The sequence below is a fragment of the Oncorhynchus tshawytscha genome, linkage group LG18 (genome assembly GCF_018296145.1).
Source record: "Oncorhynchus tshawytscha isolate Ot180627B linkage group LG18, Otsh_v2.0, whole genome shotgun sequence".
Classification (NCBI taxonomy): domain Eukaryota; kingdom Metazoa; phylum Chordata; class Actinopteri; order Salmoniformes; family Salmonidae; genus Oncorhynchus; species Oncorhynchus tshawytscha.
This window is the reverse complement of record NC_056446.1, coordinates 23,591,285-23,606,514: the sequence shown is the minus strand read 5'-3', so window position 1 is coordinate 23,606,514 and position 15,230 is coordinate 23,591,285. Positions and strand designations below refer to the sequence as shown.

General features: G+C 41.7%; 1 protein-coding gene across 4 annotated transcripts in view; it reads left to right on the top strand.

The window, feature by feature from the left end:
* The window catches only part of mthfd1l (methylenetetrahydrofolate dehydrogenase (NADP+ dependent) 1 like), a 94,329-nt gene that overhangs the window by 45,254 nt on the left and 33,845 nt on the right, over window positions 1–15,230 (top strand). For all 4 annotated transcript variants that reach the window (XM_024378198.2, XM_024378195.2, XM_024378197.1 and 1 more), the window contains one exon: window positions 3,010–3,121. In XM_024378198.2, the coding sequence (XP_024233966.1) occupies window positions 3,010–3,121 (112 nt within the window). The remainder of the gene's footprint in view (window positions 1–3,009; window positions 3,122–15,230) is intronic.

The following is a 15,230-nucleotide window of genomic DNA, read 5'->3' as shown; positions in this document are numbered from 1 at the left end:
ATAGAAAAAACAACCTAGAACCCCACGTAGAAAATATAAACTAGACTAACCCCCCAGTCACGCCCTGACCTATTCCACCATAGAAAATAAAGGCTCTCTAAGGTCAGGACGTGACACATTTTTTACTTTTTCTCATTTTGTTACAAAGTGGGATTAAAATGGATTTAACTGTTAAAAAAAAGTTATTCAATAATATATTCAAAATACTCTAATGTCAAAGTGGAAGAAAAATTCTAACTTTTTGGGGAGGAAAAAAAAACTTTTAGTGAAGTATTCAACCCCCTGTGTTACAATTTGGCAACGATTACATCTGTCTGTCTTTCTGGGTAAATATCGCTAAGAGCTATCCACAACTGGATTGTGCAACATCAGACCATTTTATTATTTCCAAAATTCTTCAAGGTCTTGTCAAATTGGTTGTTGATCATGTCTAGACAACCATTTTGAGGTCTTGCCACAGATTTAAGTCAAAACTGTAACTCAGCCACTAAGGAACATTCACTGTCTTTTTGGTTAGCAACTCCTGTGTATATTTGGCCTTGTGTTTTAGGTTATTGTCCTGCTGGAAGGTGAATTAATCTCCCAGTGTCTGGTGGAAAGCAGGCTGAACCAGGTTTTCCTCTAGGATTTTGCTTGTGCTTAGCTACATTCAGTTTGTTTTTTGATCCTAAAAAAGTCCCCAGTCCTTACCAAGAACAAGCATAGCATAACATGATGCAGCCGCCACTATGCTTGAAAATATGGAGAATGATACTCAGTAATGCTTAGGGCAAATCCAATCAACACTTTGTATTCAGGACAAAAAGTGAATTGCTTTGCCGCATTATTTGCAGCATTACTTTAGTGCCCTGTTGCAAACAGGGTGCATGTTTTAGAATATTTTTATTATGTATAGACTTCCTCCTTTTCACTCTGTCAATTGTGTTGGTATTGTGGAGTAACTACAATGTTGTTGATCCATCCTCAGTTTTCCCCTATCAGAGGCATTAAACTCTGTAACTGTTTTAAAGTCACCATTGGCATCATGGTAAAATCCCCGAGCGGTTTCCTTCCTCTCCTCCAACTGAGTTAGGAAGGATCGCCTGTATCTTTGTAGTGACTGATTGTATTGATACACCATCCAACGTGTAATTAATAACTTCACCATGCTCAGAGGAATATTCAATGTGTGCTTTTTAAAAATGTTTTACCCATCTACCAATAGGTGCCCTTCTTTGCAAGGTATTGGAAAACTTCCTTGGTCTTTGGTTAAATCTGTGTTTTAAATTCCCTGCTCGACTGAGAGACCTTACAGATAATTGTATGTGTGGGGTACAGAGATGAGGTTGTTATTTAAAAATCATATTAAACACTATTATTGTACACAGTGAGTCCATGTGACTTGTTAAGCCATTTTTAGTCCTGAACTTATTTAGACTTGCCATAACAAAGGGGTTATTGACTCATTAACATTTAAGCTTTTAATTTTTTTTATACATTTGTAAAAAAAAAAATATTTAAAAAATCCCCAGTGACAAGAAATCTCAATTGAATCTATTTTAAACTTAGACTGTAACACAACAAAATGTGGAGAAAGTAAAGAGATGTGAATACTTTCTGAAGGCACTGTAGATACAGACACATTCTAGGAGTGATGTCTTCAGCTTGGCACGGATAATTATGGCTTGTTAAGGACAGTTCAGAGTTGTTTACACAGATGTGACCGCAAATGATGAAAGCGTAATGCTCCATCCACAACACACACCCCCCCATCATGTACATTCCGATGAAGTCAGACCTTGTATTCCTCTGCTATGGTTTTCTCTCAAAGCTGTCTCCTCTCATCCTCCACTTGTTCCTCAGAGTACAAAACAGTGACAGTGGAGTAATATGTAATACGGTATGTAGGATTGGTACAGGCATCTGGGTTTGCAGTCTACATGAGTGGATCATGATTAAATGGACCAATCAGTCTTAGTTTTGACACCTGATTGACCCCAGTCTAACCTTTTGCCCTTTTGTGTGTGATGCTGATGGTGTATTGGAGAGAGAGGTGAAGAAAGGATGAAACAATCTCCTCCTTCCTGTTTTTATCTCCATCCCTTTCCCCTGGGTGTGTTTAATCCTCTCTTCCTCTTTTATTTTCCACCAACTGGAGAACTGACACAATTGCCTTTTTTATTGTATTTATTTCCCATTTCATTTGTGAGAGCTGGTGGTTATATTTCCTGAATGTTTTTCCTGGGGGGAATGACACAACATCCAATCAGAGTTCAGGGGTTGTCATCACACACAGAGATTCACCTTTTGTGTGACGTATGCTAGCTTTCCTACAGGGTCAGAGAAAGAGCACACAATGGAAAGGGTGGTAACAGCAACAGGATACCTATTCAAATGGGCTTTTTTCATCTGCTTCATCTGATTTATCTCTATAAGTTGCTCTTTTTCTCAATACAATCACACACACACACACACTCACATTCATTCTCTCCCACTGTGCTCTTTTCTGTTTTCTCTCTCTGATTTTAAGTAGATGCTTTCTGAAGCATGTGTAAGAGGCTCATTAAACATGTGATTTAGAGCTCTGTGGGACTGGAGGTATTTGTCTCTGCCCTGTCACATGACAAAACAATGGCTAAAGCGTTTTCACTCACCTTCCAGTTTCCCCCTATCCCAGCTTTCTCCCTCCAAGCTTTTCTCCTCTCCCACTATTTTGACTGAGGTGTTAGCAATTTTCTTCCTCAAAAGTTGTAGTTGACCTTGTATATTGTTATAGACATAGTCCAATGGCTGAATGGGGTTGTTCTGTGTATTAACACTGGCACTTTGCACTACTAGTGCCTCCCAGCTCTTGACCTGGAGCTGCTGTGTAGACAAATAATATTTAGACACATATGTAGTCCTGAAACTAATGATGTAGTTGTAGAATGCAAATTAATGTAGAGGTGGTACTTACATGTTTGTTTGTACTGGGTTTGCTTAGTAAGTCACTTTGGGTAATAAAAATGGTGTGCCCTTCCGTTGTTCTAGGGTTCTCCAGTGTTTGTCCACGCGGGGCCATTTGCCAACATCGCCCATGGCAACTCCTCGGTGCTGGCAGACAAGCTTGCATTGAAGCTGGTCGGAGAGGACGGATTTGTAGGTAAGTGTCCTCAGTGCACACTCTTAGAATTAAAGGAGCCTCGAGGAACCTTTTGTGTCTCAAAATGATTGCCACTGTGGGGGAACCCTTTCAGTTCATTTGTAAAGGTTCAAACAGATACCTTTTTGTGAGGGCAGGGGTTAAATGTTGAACCTTTTTTAATAATAGAAATGTGAGTGACATGATTTATTATTATAGTAGGTAAAGCCCCGCCTTATCTCAGCTCACTGGTCACCATAGCAGCACCCACTCGTAGCACGTGCTCCAGCAGGTATATCTCACTGGTCACCCCCAAAGCCAATTCCTCCTTTGGTCGTCTTTCCTTCCAGTTCTCTGCTGCCCATGACTGGAACGAATTGCAAAAATCTCTGAAGCTGGAGACTCACATTTCCCTCACTAGCTTTAAGCACCAGCTGTCAGAGCATTTTACAGATCACTGCACCTGTACTTAGCCTATCTGTAAACAGCCCATCTATCTACCTACCTCATCCCCATACTGGTATTTATTTATTTATTTTGCTCCTTTGCACCCCAGTATCTCTACCTGCACATTCATCTTCTGACGATCTACCATTCCAGTGTTTAATTGCTATATTGTAATTACTTCACCACCATGGCCTATTTATTTCCTTAACTTACCTCATTTGCACTCACTGTATATAGACTTTTTGTTTTCTTTTGTTCTACTGTATTATTGACTGTATGTTTTGATAATTCCATGTGTAACTCTGTTGTTGTATGTGGAATTGCTATGCTTTATCTTGGCCAGGTCGCAGTTGCAAATGAGAACTTGTTCTCAACTAGCCTACCTGGTTAAATAAAGGTGAAATAAAAATAAATAAAAAATGATTATAGTAAATGTATTATATTAGTGTTTCAATATTGTAACAAAACGGTGACGATTGTAACAATGGAATGCTACAGTTGAAGTCGGAAGTTTACATACACCTTAATACATTTAAACTCTGTTTTTCACAATTCCTGACATTTAATCCAAGTAAAAATTCTCTGTTTTAGGTCAGTAAGATTCACCACTTTATTTTAAGAATGTGAAATGTCAGAATAATATCAAATTAAATTCAAATTTATTTATATAGCCCTTCGTACATCAGCTGATATCTCAAAGTGCTGTACAGAAACCCAGCCTAAAACCCCAAACAGCAAGCAATGCAGGTGTAGAAGCACGGTGGCTAGGAAAAACTCCCTAGAAAGGCCAAAACCTAGGAAGAAACCTAGAGAGGAACCAGGCTATGTGGGGTGGCCAGTCCTCTTCTGGCTGTGCCGGGTGGAGATTATAACAGAACATGGCCAAGATGTTCAAATGTTCATAAATGACCAGCATGGTCGAATAATAATAAGGCAGAACAGTTGAAACTGGAGCAGCAGCACAGTCAGGTGGAAGTTGAAACTGGAGCAGCAGCATGGCCAGGTGGACTGGGGACAGCAAGGAGTCATCATGTCAGGTAGTCCTGGGGCATGGTCCTAGGGCTCAGGTCAGTTGAAACTGGAACAGCAGCATGGCCAGGTGGACTGGGGACAGCAAGGAGTCATCATGTCAGGTAGTCCTGGGGCATGGTCCAAAGGCTCAGGTCCTCCGAGAGAGAGAAAGAAAGAGAGAAGGAGAGAATTAGAGAACGCACACTTAGATTCACACAGGACACCGAATAGGACAGGAGAAGTACTCCAGATATAACAAACTGACCCCAGCCCCCGACACAAACTACTGCAGCATAAATACTGGAGGCTGAGACAGGAGGGGTCAGGAGACACTGTGGCCCCATCCGAGGACACCCCGGACAGGGCCAAACAGGAAGGATATAACCCCACCCACTTTGCCAAAGCACAGCCCCCACACCACTAGAGGGATATCTTCAACCACCAACTTACCATCCTGAGACAAGGCTGAGTATAGCCCACAAAGATCTCCGCCACGGCACAACCCAAGGGGGGCGCCAACCCAGACAGGATGACCACAACAGTGAATCAACCCACTCAGGTGACGCACCCCCTCCAGGGACGGCATGAGAGAGCCCCAGTAAGCCAGTGACCCAGCCCCTGTAATAGGGTTAGAGGCAGAGAATCCCAGTGGAAAGAGGGGAGCCGGCCAGGCAGAGACAGCAAGGGTGGTTCGTTGCTCCAGAGCCTTTCCGTTCACCTTCCCACTCCTGGGCCAGACTACACTCAATCATATGACCCACTGAAGAGATGAGTCTTCAGTAAAGACTTAAAGGTTGAGACCGAGTTTGCGTCTCTGACATGGGTAGGCAGACCGTTCCATAAAAATGGAGCTCTATAGGAGAAAGCCCTGCCTCCAGCTGTTTGCTTAGAAATTCTAGGGACAATTAGGAGGCCTGTGTCTTGTGACCGTAGCAAACGTGTAGGTATGTACGGCAGGACCAAATCAGAGAGATAGGTAGGAGCAAGCCCATGTAATGCTTTGTAGGTTAGCAGTAAAACCTTGAAATCAGCCCTTGCTTTGACAGGAAGCCAGTGTAGAGAGGCTAGCACTGGAGTAATATGATCAAATTTTTGGGTTCTAGTCAGGATTCTAGCAGCCGTATTTAGCACTAACTGAAGTTTATTTAGTGCTTTATCCGGGTAGCCGGAAAATAGAGCATTGCAGTAGTCTAACCTAGAAGTGACAAAAGCATGGATTAATTTTTCTGCATCATTTTTGGACAGAAAGTTTCTGATTTGTGCAATGTTACGTAGATGGAAAAAAGATGTCCTTGAAATGGTCTTGATATGTTCTTCAAAAGAGAGATCAGGGTCCAGAGTAACGCCGAGGAATAATAGTAGAGGGAAGGATTTTATTTCAGCTTTTGAGTTCTTTCATCACATTCCCAGTGCGTCAGAAGTTTACATACACTCAATTAGTATTTGGTAGCAATGCCTTTAAATTGTTTAACTTGGGTCAAACGTTTCGGGTAGGCTTTCACAAGCTTTCCACAATAAGTTGGGTGAATTTTGTCCCATTCCTCCTGACAGAGCTGATGTAACAGAGTCAGGTTTGTAGGCCTCCTTGCTCGCACATGCTTTTTCAGTTCTGCCCACACATTTTCTGAGGTCAGGGCTTTGTGATGACCACTCCAATACCGTGACTTTGTTGTCCTTAAGCCATTTTGTCACAACTTTGGAAGTATGCTTGTCCATTTGGAAGACTCATTTGCGACCAAGCTTTAACTTCCTGACTGATGTCTTGAGATGTTGCTTCAATATATCCACGTAATTTTCCTTCCCTCATGATGCCATCTATTTTGTGAAGTGCACCAGTCCCTCCTGCAGCAAAGCACCCCACAACATGATGCTGCCACCCCCGTGCTTCACAGTTGGGATGGTGTTCTCCAGCTTGCAAGCCTCCCCCTTTTTCCTCCAAACATAACAATGGTCATTATGGCCAAACAGTTGTATTTTTGTTTCATCAGACCAGAGGACATTTCTCCAAAAAGTACTTGTGTAGTTGCAAACCGTAGTCTGGCTTTTTTATGACGGTTTTGGAGCAGTGGCTTCCTTGCTGAGCGGCCTTTCAGGTTATGTTGATATTGGACTCGTTTTACTGTGGATATAGATACTTTGTACCTGTTTCCTCCAGCATCTTCACATGGTCCTTTGCTGTTGTTCTGGGATTGATTTTCACTTTTTGCACCACAGTACGTTCATCTCTAAGAGACAGAACGCGTCTCCTTCCTGAGTGGTATGACGGTTGTGTGGTCCCATGGTGTTTATTCTTGCGTACTGTTGTTTGTACAGATGAACATGGTACCTTCAGGCGTTTGGAAATTGCTCCCAAGGATGAACCAGACTTGTGGAGGTCTACAAAAAAGAAATCTGAGGACTTGGCTGATTTCTTTTGATTTTCCCATGATGTCAAGCAAAGAGGCACTGAGTTTGAAGGTAGGCCTTGAAATACATCCACAGGTACACCACCAATTGACTCAAATTATGTCAATCAGAAGCTTCTAAAGCCATGACATAATTTTCTGGAATTTTCCAAGCTGTTTAAAGGCACAGTCATCTCGGTGTATTTAAACTTCTGACCCACTGCGATTGTCATACAGTGAATGATAAGGGAAATAATCTGTCTGTAAGCAATTGTTGGAAAAATTTATTGTGTCATGCACAAAGTAGATGCCCTAACCGAGTTGCTAAAACTATAGTTTGTTTCACAAGACATTTGTGGAGTGGTTGAGAAACATGTATGTAAACTTACGACTACAACTGTACTTGGCTCTTCAGTATCACATGCACTTATGTCCGCCTTTAAAAAAGGCGGCAGAACTAGCAGTGTACAGGCGTAACCAATATTGACTAGAACCTGACCGCTATGTTATTTTTGTGTCCAATATGATATTGATATTAGGGAGGCAAAAGTCACAGATTACCAATATATCTGGCGATGTTGTGTTTTTGGGGTGGAATGAAAAACGGACCTTTTTCTACACACATTGTGCTGTAAATTATTAACAGGTACTCTAAATGATGATTTCTTAACAAATTATAAAATGTGCATTATTTAAGAACATTTTATTTGTGGTTTACAGGATATCTACCAAAAAGCAACTACAGTGAGTGAACAAAACATTATGAACACTTGCTCTTTCCATGACATAGACAGCCTTCACTTGGTCAATGAGCCCTTATTGATGTCACTTTTTAAATACACTTCAATCAGTGTAGATGAAGAGGTGGAGACAGGATAAAGAAGGATTTCAAGCCTTGCGACAATTGAGACATGGATTGTGTGTGTGCTCTTGCGCCATTCAGAGGGTGAATGGGAAGGACAAAAGATTGAAGTGCCTTTGAACGGGGATTGGTAGTTGGCACCAGGCGCACCGGGTTGTGTCAAGAACTGCAAACGCTGCTGGCTTTTTCACGCTCAATAGTGTCCCATTAAGAATGGTCCACCACCCAAAGGACATCTAGCCAATTTGACACAACTGTGGGAAGCATTGTAGTCAACATGGGGCAGCATCCCTGTGGAATGCTTTCGACACCTTGTAAAGGCCATGACCAACGGATTGAGGCTGTTCTGAGGACAAAAGGAAGTGCAGCGCAACATCAGGAAGGTGTTCCTAATGTTTTGTACACTCAGTGTATATCTTCTAAATAAGACAGTAAACACAAAACTTGTTTAGACTCTTTAAGTCATACCTAAGGTAAACTATCAATGGAAGTGGATAAGAAGTATGTAAAAGTATTTGTCCTAAACCAACACAGGGGGTGGCTGGCTGAATGAATTAAACTTTGTAAATCGGAAACGGCACTGTTCACAAATAAGCATTTAAATGCAGTAACATGTCGTTTGTCATGCCACCACTGTGTCAGCGTTAGCATTTGTCCTGAGTAGATTTACACAGTGTTTACAATAGTCAAAGGTCATATAAACAAACACTTTATGGCAACCTATGACAAACATGTTTTCTTATAGTAACCATACATACATACAGTGCCTTGCGAAAGTATTCGGCCCCCTTGAACTTTGCGACCTTTTGCCACATTTCAGGCTTCAAACATAAAGATATAAAACTGTATTTTTTTGTGAAGAATCAACAACAAGTGGGACACAATCATGAAGTGGAACGACATTTATTGGATATTTCAAACTTTTTTAACAAATCAAAAACTGAAAAATTGGGCGTGCAAAATTATTCAGCCCCCTTAAGTTAATACTTTGTAGCGCCACCTTTTGCTGCGATTACAGCTGTAAGTCGCTTGGGGTATGTCTCTATCAGTTTTGCACATCGAGAGACTGACATTTTTTCCCATTCCTCCTTGCAAAACAGCTCGAGCTCAGTGAGGTTGGATGGAGAGCATTTGTGAACAGCAGTTTTCAGTTCTTTCCACAGATTCTCGATTGGATTCAGGTCTGGACTTTGACTTGGCCATTCTAACACCTGGATATGTTTATTTTTGAACCATTCCATTGTAGATTTTGCTTTATGTTTTGGATCATTGTCTTGTTGGAAGACAAATCTCTGTCCCAGTCTCAGGTCTTTTGCAGACTCGATCAGGTTTTCTTCCAGAATGGTCCTGTATTTGGTATCCATCTTCCCATCAATTTTGACCATCTTCCCTGTCCCTGCTGAAGAAAAGCAGGCCCAAACCATGATGCTGCTACCACCATGTTTGACAGTGGGGATGGTGTGTTCAGGGTGATGAGCTGTGTTGCTTTTACGCCAAACATAACGTTTTGCATTGTTGCCAAAAAGTTCCATTTTGGTTTCATCTGACCAGAGCACCTTCTTCCACATGTTTGGTGTGTCTCCCAGGTGGCTTGTGGCAAACTTTAAACGACACTTTTTATGGATATCTTTAAGAAATGGCTTTCTTCTTGCCACTCTTCCATAAAGGCCAGCTTTGTGCAATATACGACTGATTGTTGTCCTATGGACAGAGTCTCCCACCTCAGCTGTAGATCTCTGCAGTTCATCCAGAGTGATCATGGGCCTCTTGGCTGCATCTCTGATCAGTCTTCTCCTTGTATGAGCTGAAAGTTTAGAGGGACGGCCAGGTCTTGGTAGATTTGCAGTGGTCTGATACTCCTTCCATTTCAATATTATCGCTTGCACAGTGCTCCTTGGGATGTTTAATGCTTGGGAAATCTTTTTGTATCCAATTCCGGCTTTAAACCTCTTCACAACAGTATCTCGGACCTGCCTGGTGTGTTCCTTGTTCTTCATGATGCTCTCTGCGCTTTTAACGGACCTCTGAGACTATCACAGTGCAGGTGCATTTATACGGAGACTTGATTACACACAGGTGGATTGTATTTATCATCATTAGTCATTTAGGTCAACATTGGATCATTCAGAGATCCTCACTGAACTTCTGGAGAGAGTTTGCTGCACTGAAAGTAAAGGGGCTGAATAATTTTGCACGCCCAATTTTTCAGTTTTTGATTTGTTAAAAAAGTTTGAAATATCCAATAAATGTCGTTCCACTTCATGATTGTGTCCCACTTGTTGTTGATTCTTCACAAAAAAATACAGTTTTATATCTTTATGTTTGAAGCCTGAAATGTGGAAAAAGGTCGCAAAGTTCAAGGGGGCCGAATACTTTCGCAAGGCACTGTATCTTCAGAACGTATACACACACCCCTTGACTTTTTCCCTACACACAATACCCCATAATGTCAGTTTTTACTCATTAAATGAGAAGCTGAAAAGTCTAGGGTCAATAAGTTTTCAACCCCTTTACTATGGCAAGTGTAATTAAGTCTAGGAGTTTATTGGAGTCTTTAACAAGTCACAAGTTGCATGGGTAAAAATAAAAAAGCAGACATTTGAATATCCCTTTGAGCATGGAGAAGTTATTAATTACACTTTGGATGGTGTATCAATACAATCAGTCCCTAGAAAGATACAGGCATCCTTCCTAACTCAGTTTCCGGAGAAGAAGGAAACCGCTCAGGGATTTTACCATGATGCCAATGGTGACTTTAAAACAGTTACAGAGTGTAATGCCTCTGATAGGATAAAACTGAGGATGGATCAACAACATTGCAACAACATAATCCACAATACTAACCTATTTGACAGAGTGAAAGTAAGGAAGCCTGTACAGAATAAAAAATATTCCAAAACATTTATCCTGTTTGCAACAAGGAACTAAAGTAATAGTGCAAAGATTGTCGCAAAGCAATTTACTTTTTGTCCTGAGTACAAAGTGTTATGTTTGGGGCAAATCCAATACAACATATTACGGAGTACCACGGTACACATTTTCAAGCATAGTGGTGGCTGCATCATGTTATGGGTATGCTTGTTCGCATTAAGGACTGAGGAGTTTTTCAGGATATTTTTTTTACTGAATGTAGCTAAGCACAAGTTAAATTCTAGAGGAAAACCTGGTTCACCAGACACTGGGAGATTAATTCACCTTTCAGCAGGACAATAACCTAAAACACAAGGCCAAATCTACACTGGAGTTGCTAACCAAGAAGACAGTGAATGTTCCTGAGTGGCCTAGTTACAGTTTTGACTTAAATCTGCTTGATAATCTATGGGAAGACCTGAAAATGGTTGTCTAGCAATGATCAATAACCAATTCGACAGAGCTTGAAGAATTTATTAAAAGAATAATGGCCAAATGTTGCACAATCCAGGTGTGGAAAGCTCTTAGAAACTTACCCAGAAATACTCACTGCTGTAATCACTGCCAAAGGTGATTCTAACATCTATTGACTCGGGTGTTGAATACTTAACTAATCAATATACTTTATTCTTCATAAATGTTTAGCAAATATTCAATTTTTTCTTCCACTTTGACATTACAATATTTTGTGTAGATACAATTAAATACAATTAATTCCATTTTAATCCCACTCTACAACATAACAAAATGTGAACAATTTAAGGGGTGTGATTACTTTCTGAAAGTACTGTATGTACATTACTCTGCTATTCAATACAAAATTGTATTCGCTATACATTCCATCTGCAAATGGCATGCACTGATGACTGAAAATGTTTATGCAGACATGCTTGCCTCACTGGTTTTAGTCACATGTGCTAATTTAGCTAGCTAACGTTAGCTACTTATCTCATGAATGCAATCACATAGCCTGAGTGATACAGTGCCTTGCTAAAGTATTCATCCCCCTTGGCGTTTTTCTTATTTTGATGCATTACAACCTGTAATTTAAATAGATTTGGATTTCATGTAATGGACATGCATAAAATAGTCCAAATATGTAAAGTCATATGAAAAAATTAACTTGTTTAAAAATAAAAAAATGGTGTGTGCATATGTATTCAGCCCCTTTGCTATGAAGGCCCTAAATAAGATATGGTGCAACCAATTACCTTCAGAAGTCACATAATTAGTTAGATTGCACACAGGTGGACTTTATTTATGTGTCACATGATCTTAGTGTTTATATACACCTGTTATATACACTCTGGGAAAGGTCCCAGAGTCTCCAACACCACTACGCAAGGGACACCACTGAGCAAGCGGCACCATGAAGACCAAGGAGCTCCCCAAACAGGTCAGGGACAAAGTTGTGGAGAAGTACAGGTCAGGGTTGGGTTCTAAAAAAATATCAGAAACTTTGAACATCCCACGGAACACCGTTAAATCCATTATTAAAAAATGGAAAGAATATGGCACCACAACAAACCTGCCAAGAGAGGGCTGCCCACCAAAACTCGCGGACCAGGCAAGGAGGGCATTAATCAGAGAGGCAACAAAGAAACCAACGATAACCCAATCACAGTGGAGATTGGAGTATCTGTCCATAGGACCACTTTAAGCCGTGCACTCCACATAGCTGGGCTTCATGGAGGAGTGGTCAGAAAAAAGACATTGCTTAAAGAAAAAAAATTAGCAAACGCGTTTGGTGTTCGCCAAAATGCATGTGGGAGACTCCCCAAACATTTGGAAGAAGGTACTCTGGTCAGATGAGATTAAAATTGAGCTTTTTGTCCATCAAGGAAAAAAGCTATGTCTGGGGCAAACCCAACACCTCTCATCACCCTGAGAACACCATCCCCACAGTGAAGCATGGTGGTGGAAGCATCATACGGTGGGGATGTTTTCATCGGCAGGGACTGGGTGGGAAACTGGTCAGAATTGAAGGAATGATGGATGGCGCTAAATACGGGGAAATTCTTGAGGGAAACCTGTTTCAGTCTTCCAGAGATTTGAGACTGGGAAGGAGGCACACCTTCCAGCAGGACAATGACCCAAAGCATACTGCTAAAGCAACACTCGAGTGGTTGAAGGGGAAACATTTAAATGTCTTGGAATGGCCTAGTCAAAGCCCAGACCTCAATCCAATTGAGAATCTGTGGTATGACTTAGATTGCTGTACACCAGCGGAACCCATCCAACTTGAAGGAGCTGGAGCAGTTTTGCTTTGAAGAATGGTCAAAACCCTAGTGGCTAGATGTGCCAAACTTATAGAGACATACTCCAAGAGACTTGCAGCTGTAATTGCTGCAAAAGATTGCTCTACAAAATATTGGGGGGGGTTGGATAGTTACGCACGCTCAAGTTTTCTGTTTTTTTGTCTTATTTCTTGTTTGTATCTTCAATGTGGATGACATGTATAAATCAAATGATACAAACCCCTCAAAAATCAAGGCAACAAAATAGGAAAAATGTCAAGGGGGTGAATAATTTCGCAAGCCACTGTAGATATATAACCAACTGACTTGCATTTTGCAGATTGTTTGTTTATTTTGGAAAATTTACTAAATAAGCCCACGCTAACATAATAGGCCAAGACCGTAATGGTGTCATTTTTGTATCAAGGATGAGTGTTCACTTTGGCGCCATTCCAGTGTTAGCTCAATCTCTGTTACTTATATACTAACTACCCTGCTGGCTAGCAAAACAGCTAACTTTAACTAAGTGAGAATGTGATGACAGTGCTGCTTGCTTGGTGAATTGTACTTTTGATGATTTACTTATTCAAATACGCTGGCTGTGGCAAGCTATCTCACTGTCAAACCACCAAACCTACCATCTCTCACGTTGTAACCTAAGGCTGAATGAAGTTCAATGATCAGCTCGTAGAGCGCCCTCTTCGGGCATAAAAAAAGACTGCTAATGAGCAGATGTATTTGTTTCTTCGATGTCTATAATATCTGTGCTTTATCTTTGGAATGAAGACAGATACAAATATTTGATTACATTTTTTTATATTGGTCAACCGATTTATCAGTTATCAGTTACACACTCTATTATTGACTCTGCAACTGAACACATGAACAGCAATGACAATTACTCTCATGAGTGGCCAAAAATAACTTTTTGAAAGCCAAGCCCCAAATTTTCTACAGGAAGCCTTTGCTGCATTGAAGGATGAAAGATTCTTCCCAGCACCGCTCAACTAACAAAAGGTGCAAATATTAACTTTTTTTTCCCACCTTTATTTAACCAGGTAGGCTAGTTGAGAACAAGTTCTCATTTACAGCTGCGACTTGGCCAAGATAAAGCATAGCAGTGTGAACAGACAACAACACAGAGTTACACATGGAGTAAACAATAAACAAGTCAATAACACAGTAGAAAAAAAAGAGTCTATATACATTGTGTGCAAATTGGCATGAGGAGGTTGGCGAATAATTACAATTTAGAAGATTAACACTGGAGTGATAAATGATCAGATGGTCATGTGCAGGTAAAGATACTGGTGTGCAAAAGAGCAGAAAAGTAAATAAATAAAAACAGTATGGGGATAAGGTAGGTAAATTGGGTGGGCTATTTACCGATGGACTATGTACAGCTGATATTGACTACCAGTGGTTCCCTAAGGAACTCCAGGGTCCCCCTTAATTCTAAGAGTGTGATGTGCAAGTAACACACACACAGTAACAAATTTTTTTACTGCTAGCTCTTTTTCAACTGTACATTCCGGGCTGAAGCGCGCACGCACACTTTGGCGAGGAATTCAAACCCCGGGTTACCTGGGAAGTGTGGGCTCTAAATATAAGTTACAACTCCAGGGTTGAACTTTAGCTTAGTTCTTGGCTTCCAGTACCTTTAGCCCACTTACTCCTGAGTCCTGGTCCTGGCACTGGTACTTCAGGGTTGCTGCTTAGAGGAGTCCTGCCCTGGTCCTGGCTCAAGCCTCTGTCCCTGGTACTTCAGGGTTGCTGCTTGGAGGAGTCTTACCCTGGTCCTGGCTCAAGCCTCTGGCTCTGGTACTTCAGGGTTGCTGCTTGGAGGAGTCCTGCCCTGGTCCTGGCTCAAGCCTCTGGCTCTGGTACTTCAGGGTTGCTGCTTGGAGGAGTCCTGCCCTGGTCCTGGCTCAAGCCTCTGGCCCTGGTACTTCAGGGTTGCTGCTTGGAGGAGTCCTGCCCTGGTCCTGGCTCAAGCCTCTGGCCCTAGTACTTCAGGGTTGCTGCTTGGAGGAGTCCTGCCCTGGTCCTGGCTCAAGCCTCTGGCTCTGGTACTTCAGGGTTGCTGCTTGGAGGAGTCCTGCCCTGGTCCTGGCTCAAGCCTCTGGCCCTGGTACTTCAGGGTTGCTGCTTGGAGGAGTCCTGCCCTGGTCCTGGCTCAAGCCTCTGGCCCTAGTACTTCAGGGTTGCTGCTTGGAGGAGTCCTGCCCTGGTCCTGGCTCAAGCCTCTGGCTCTGGTACTTCAGGGTTGCTGCTTGGAG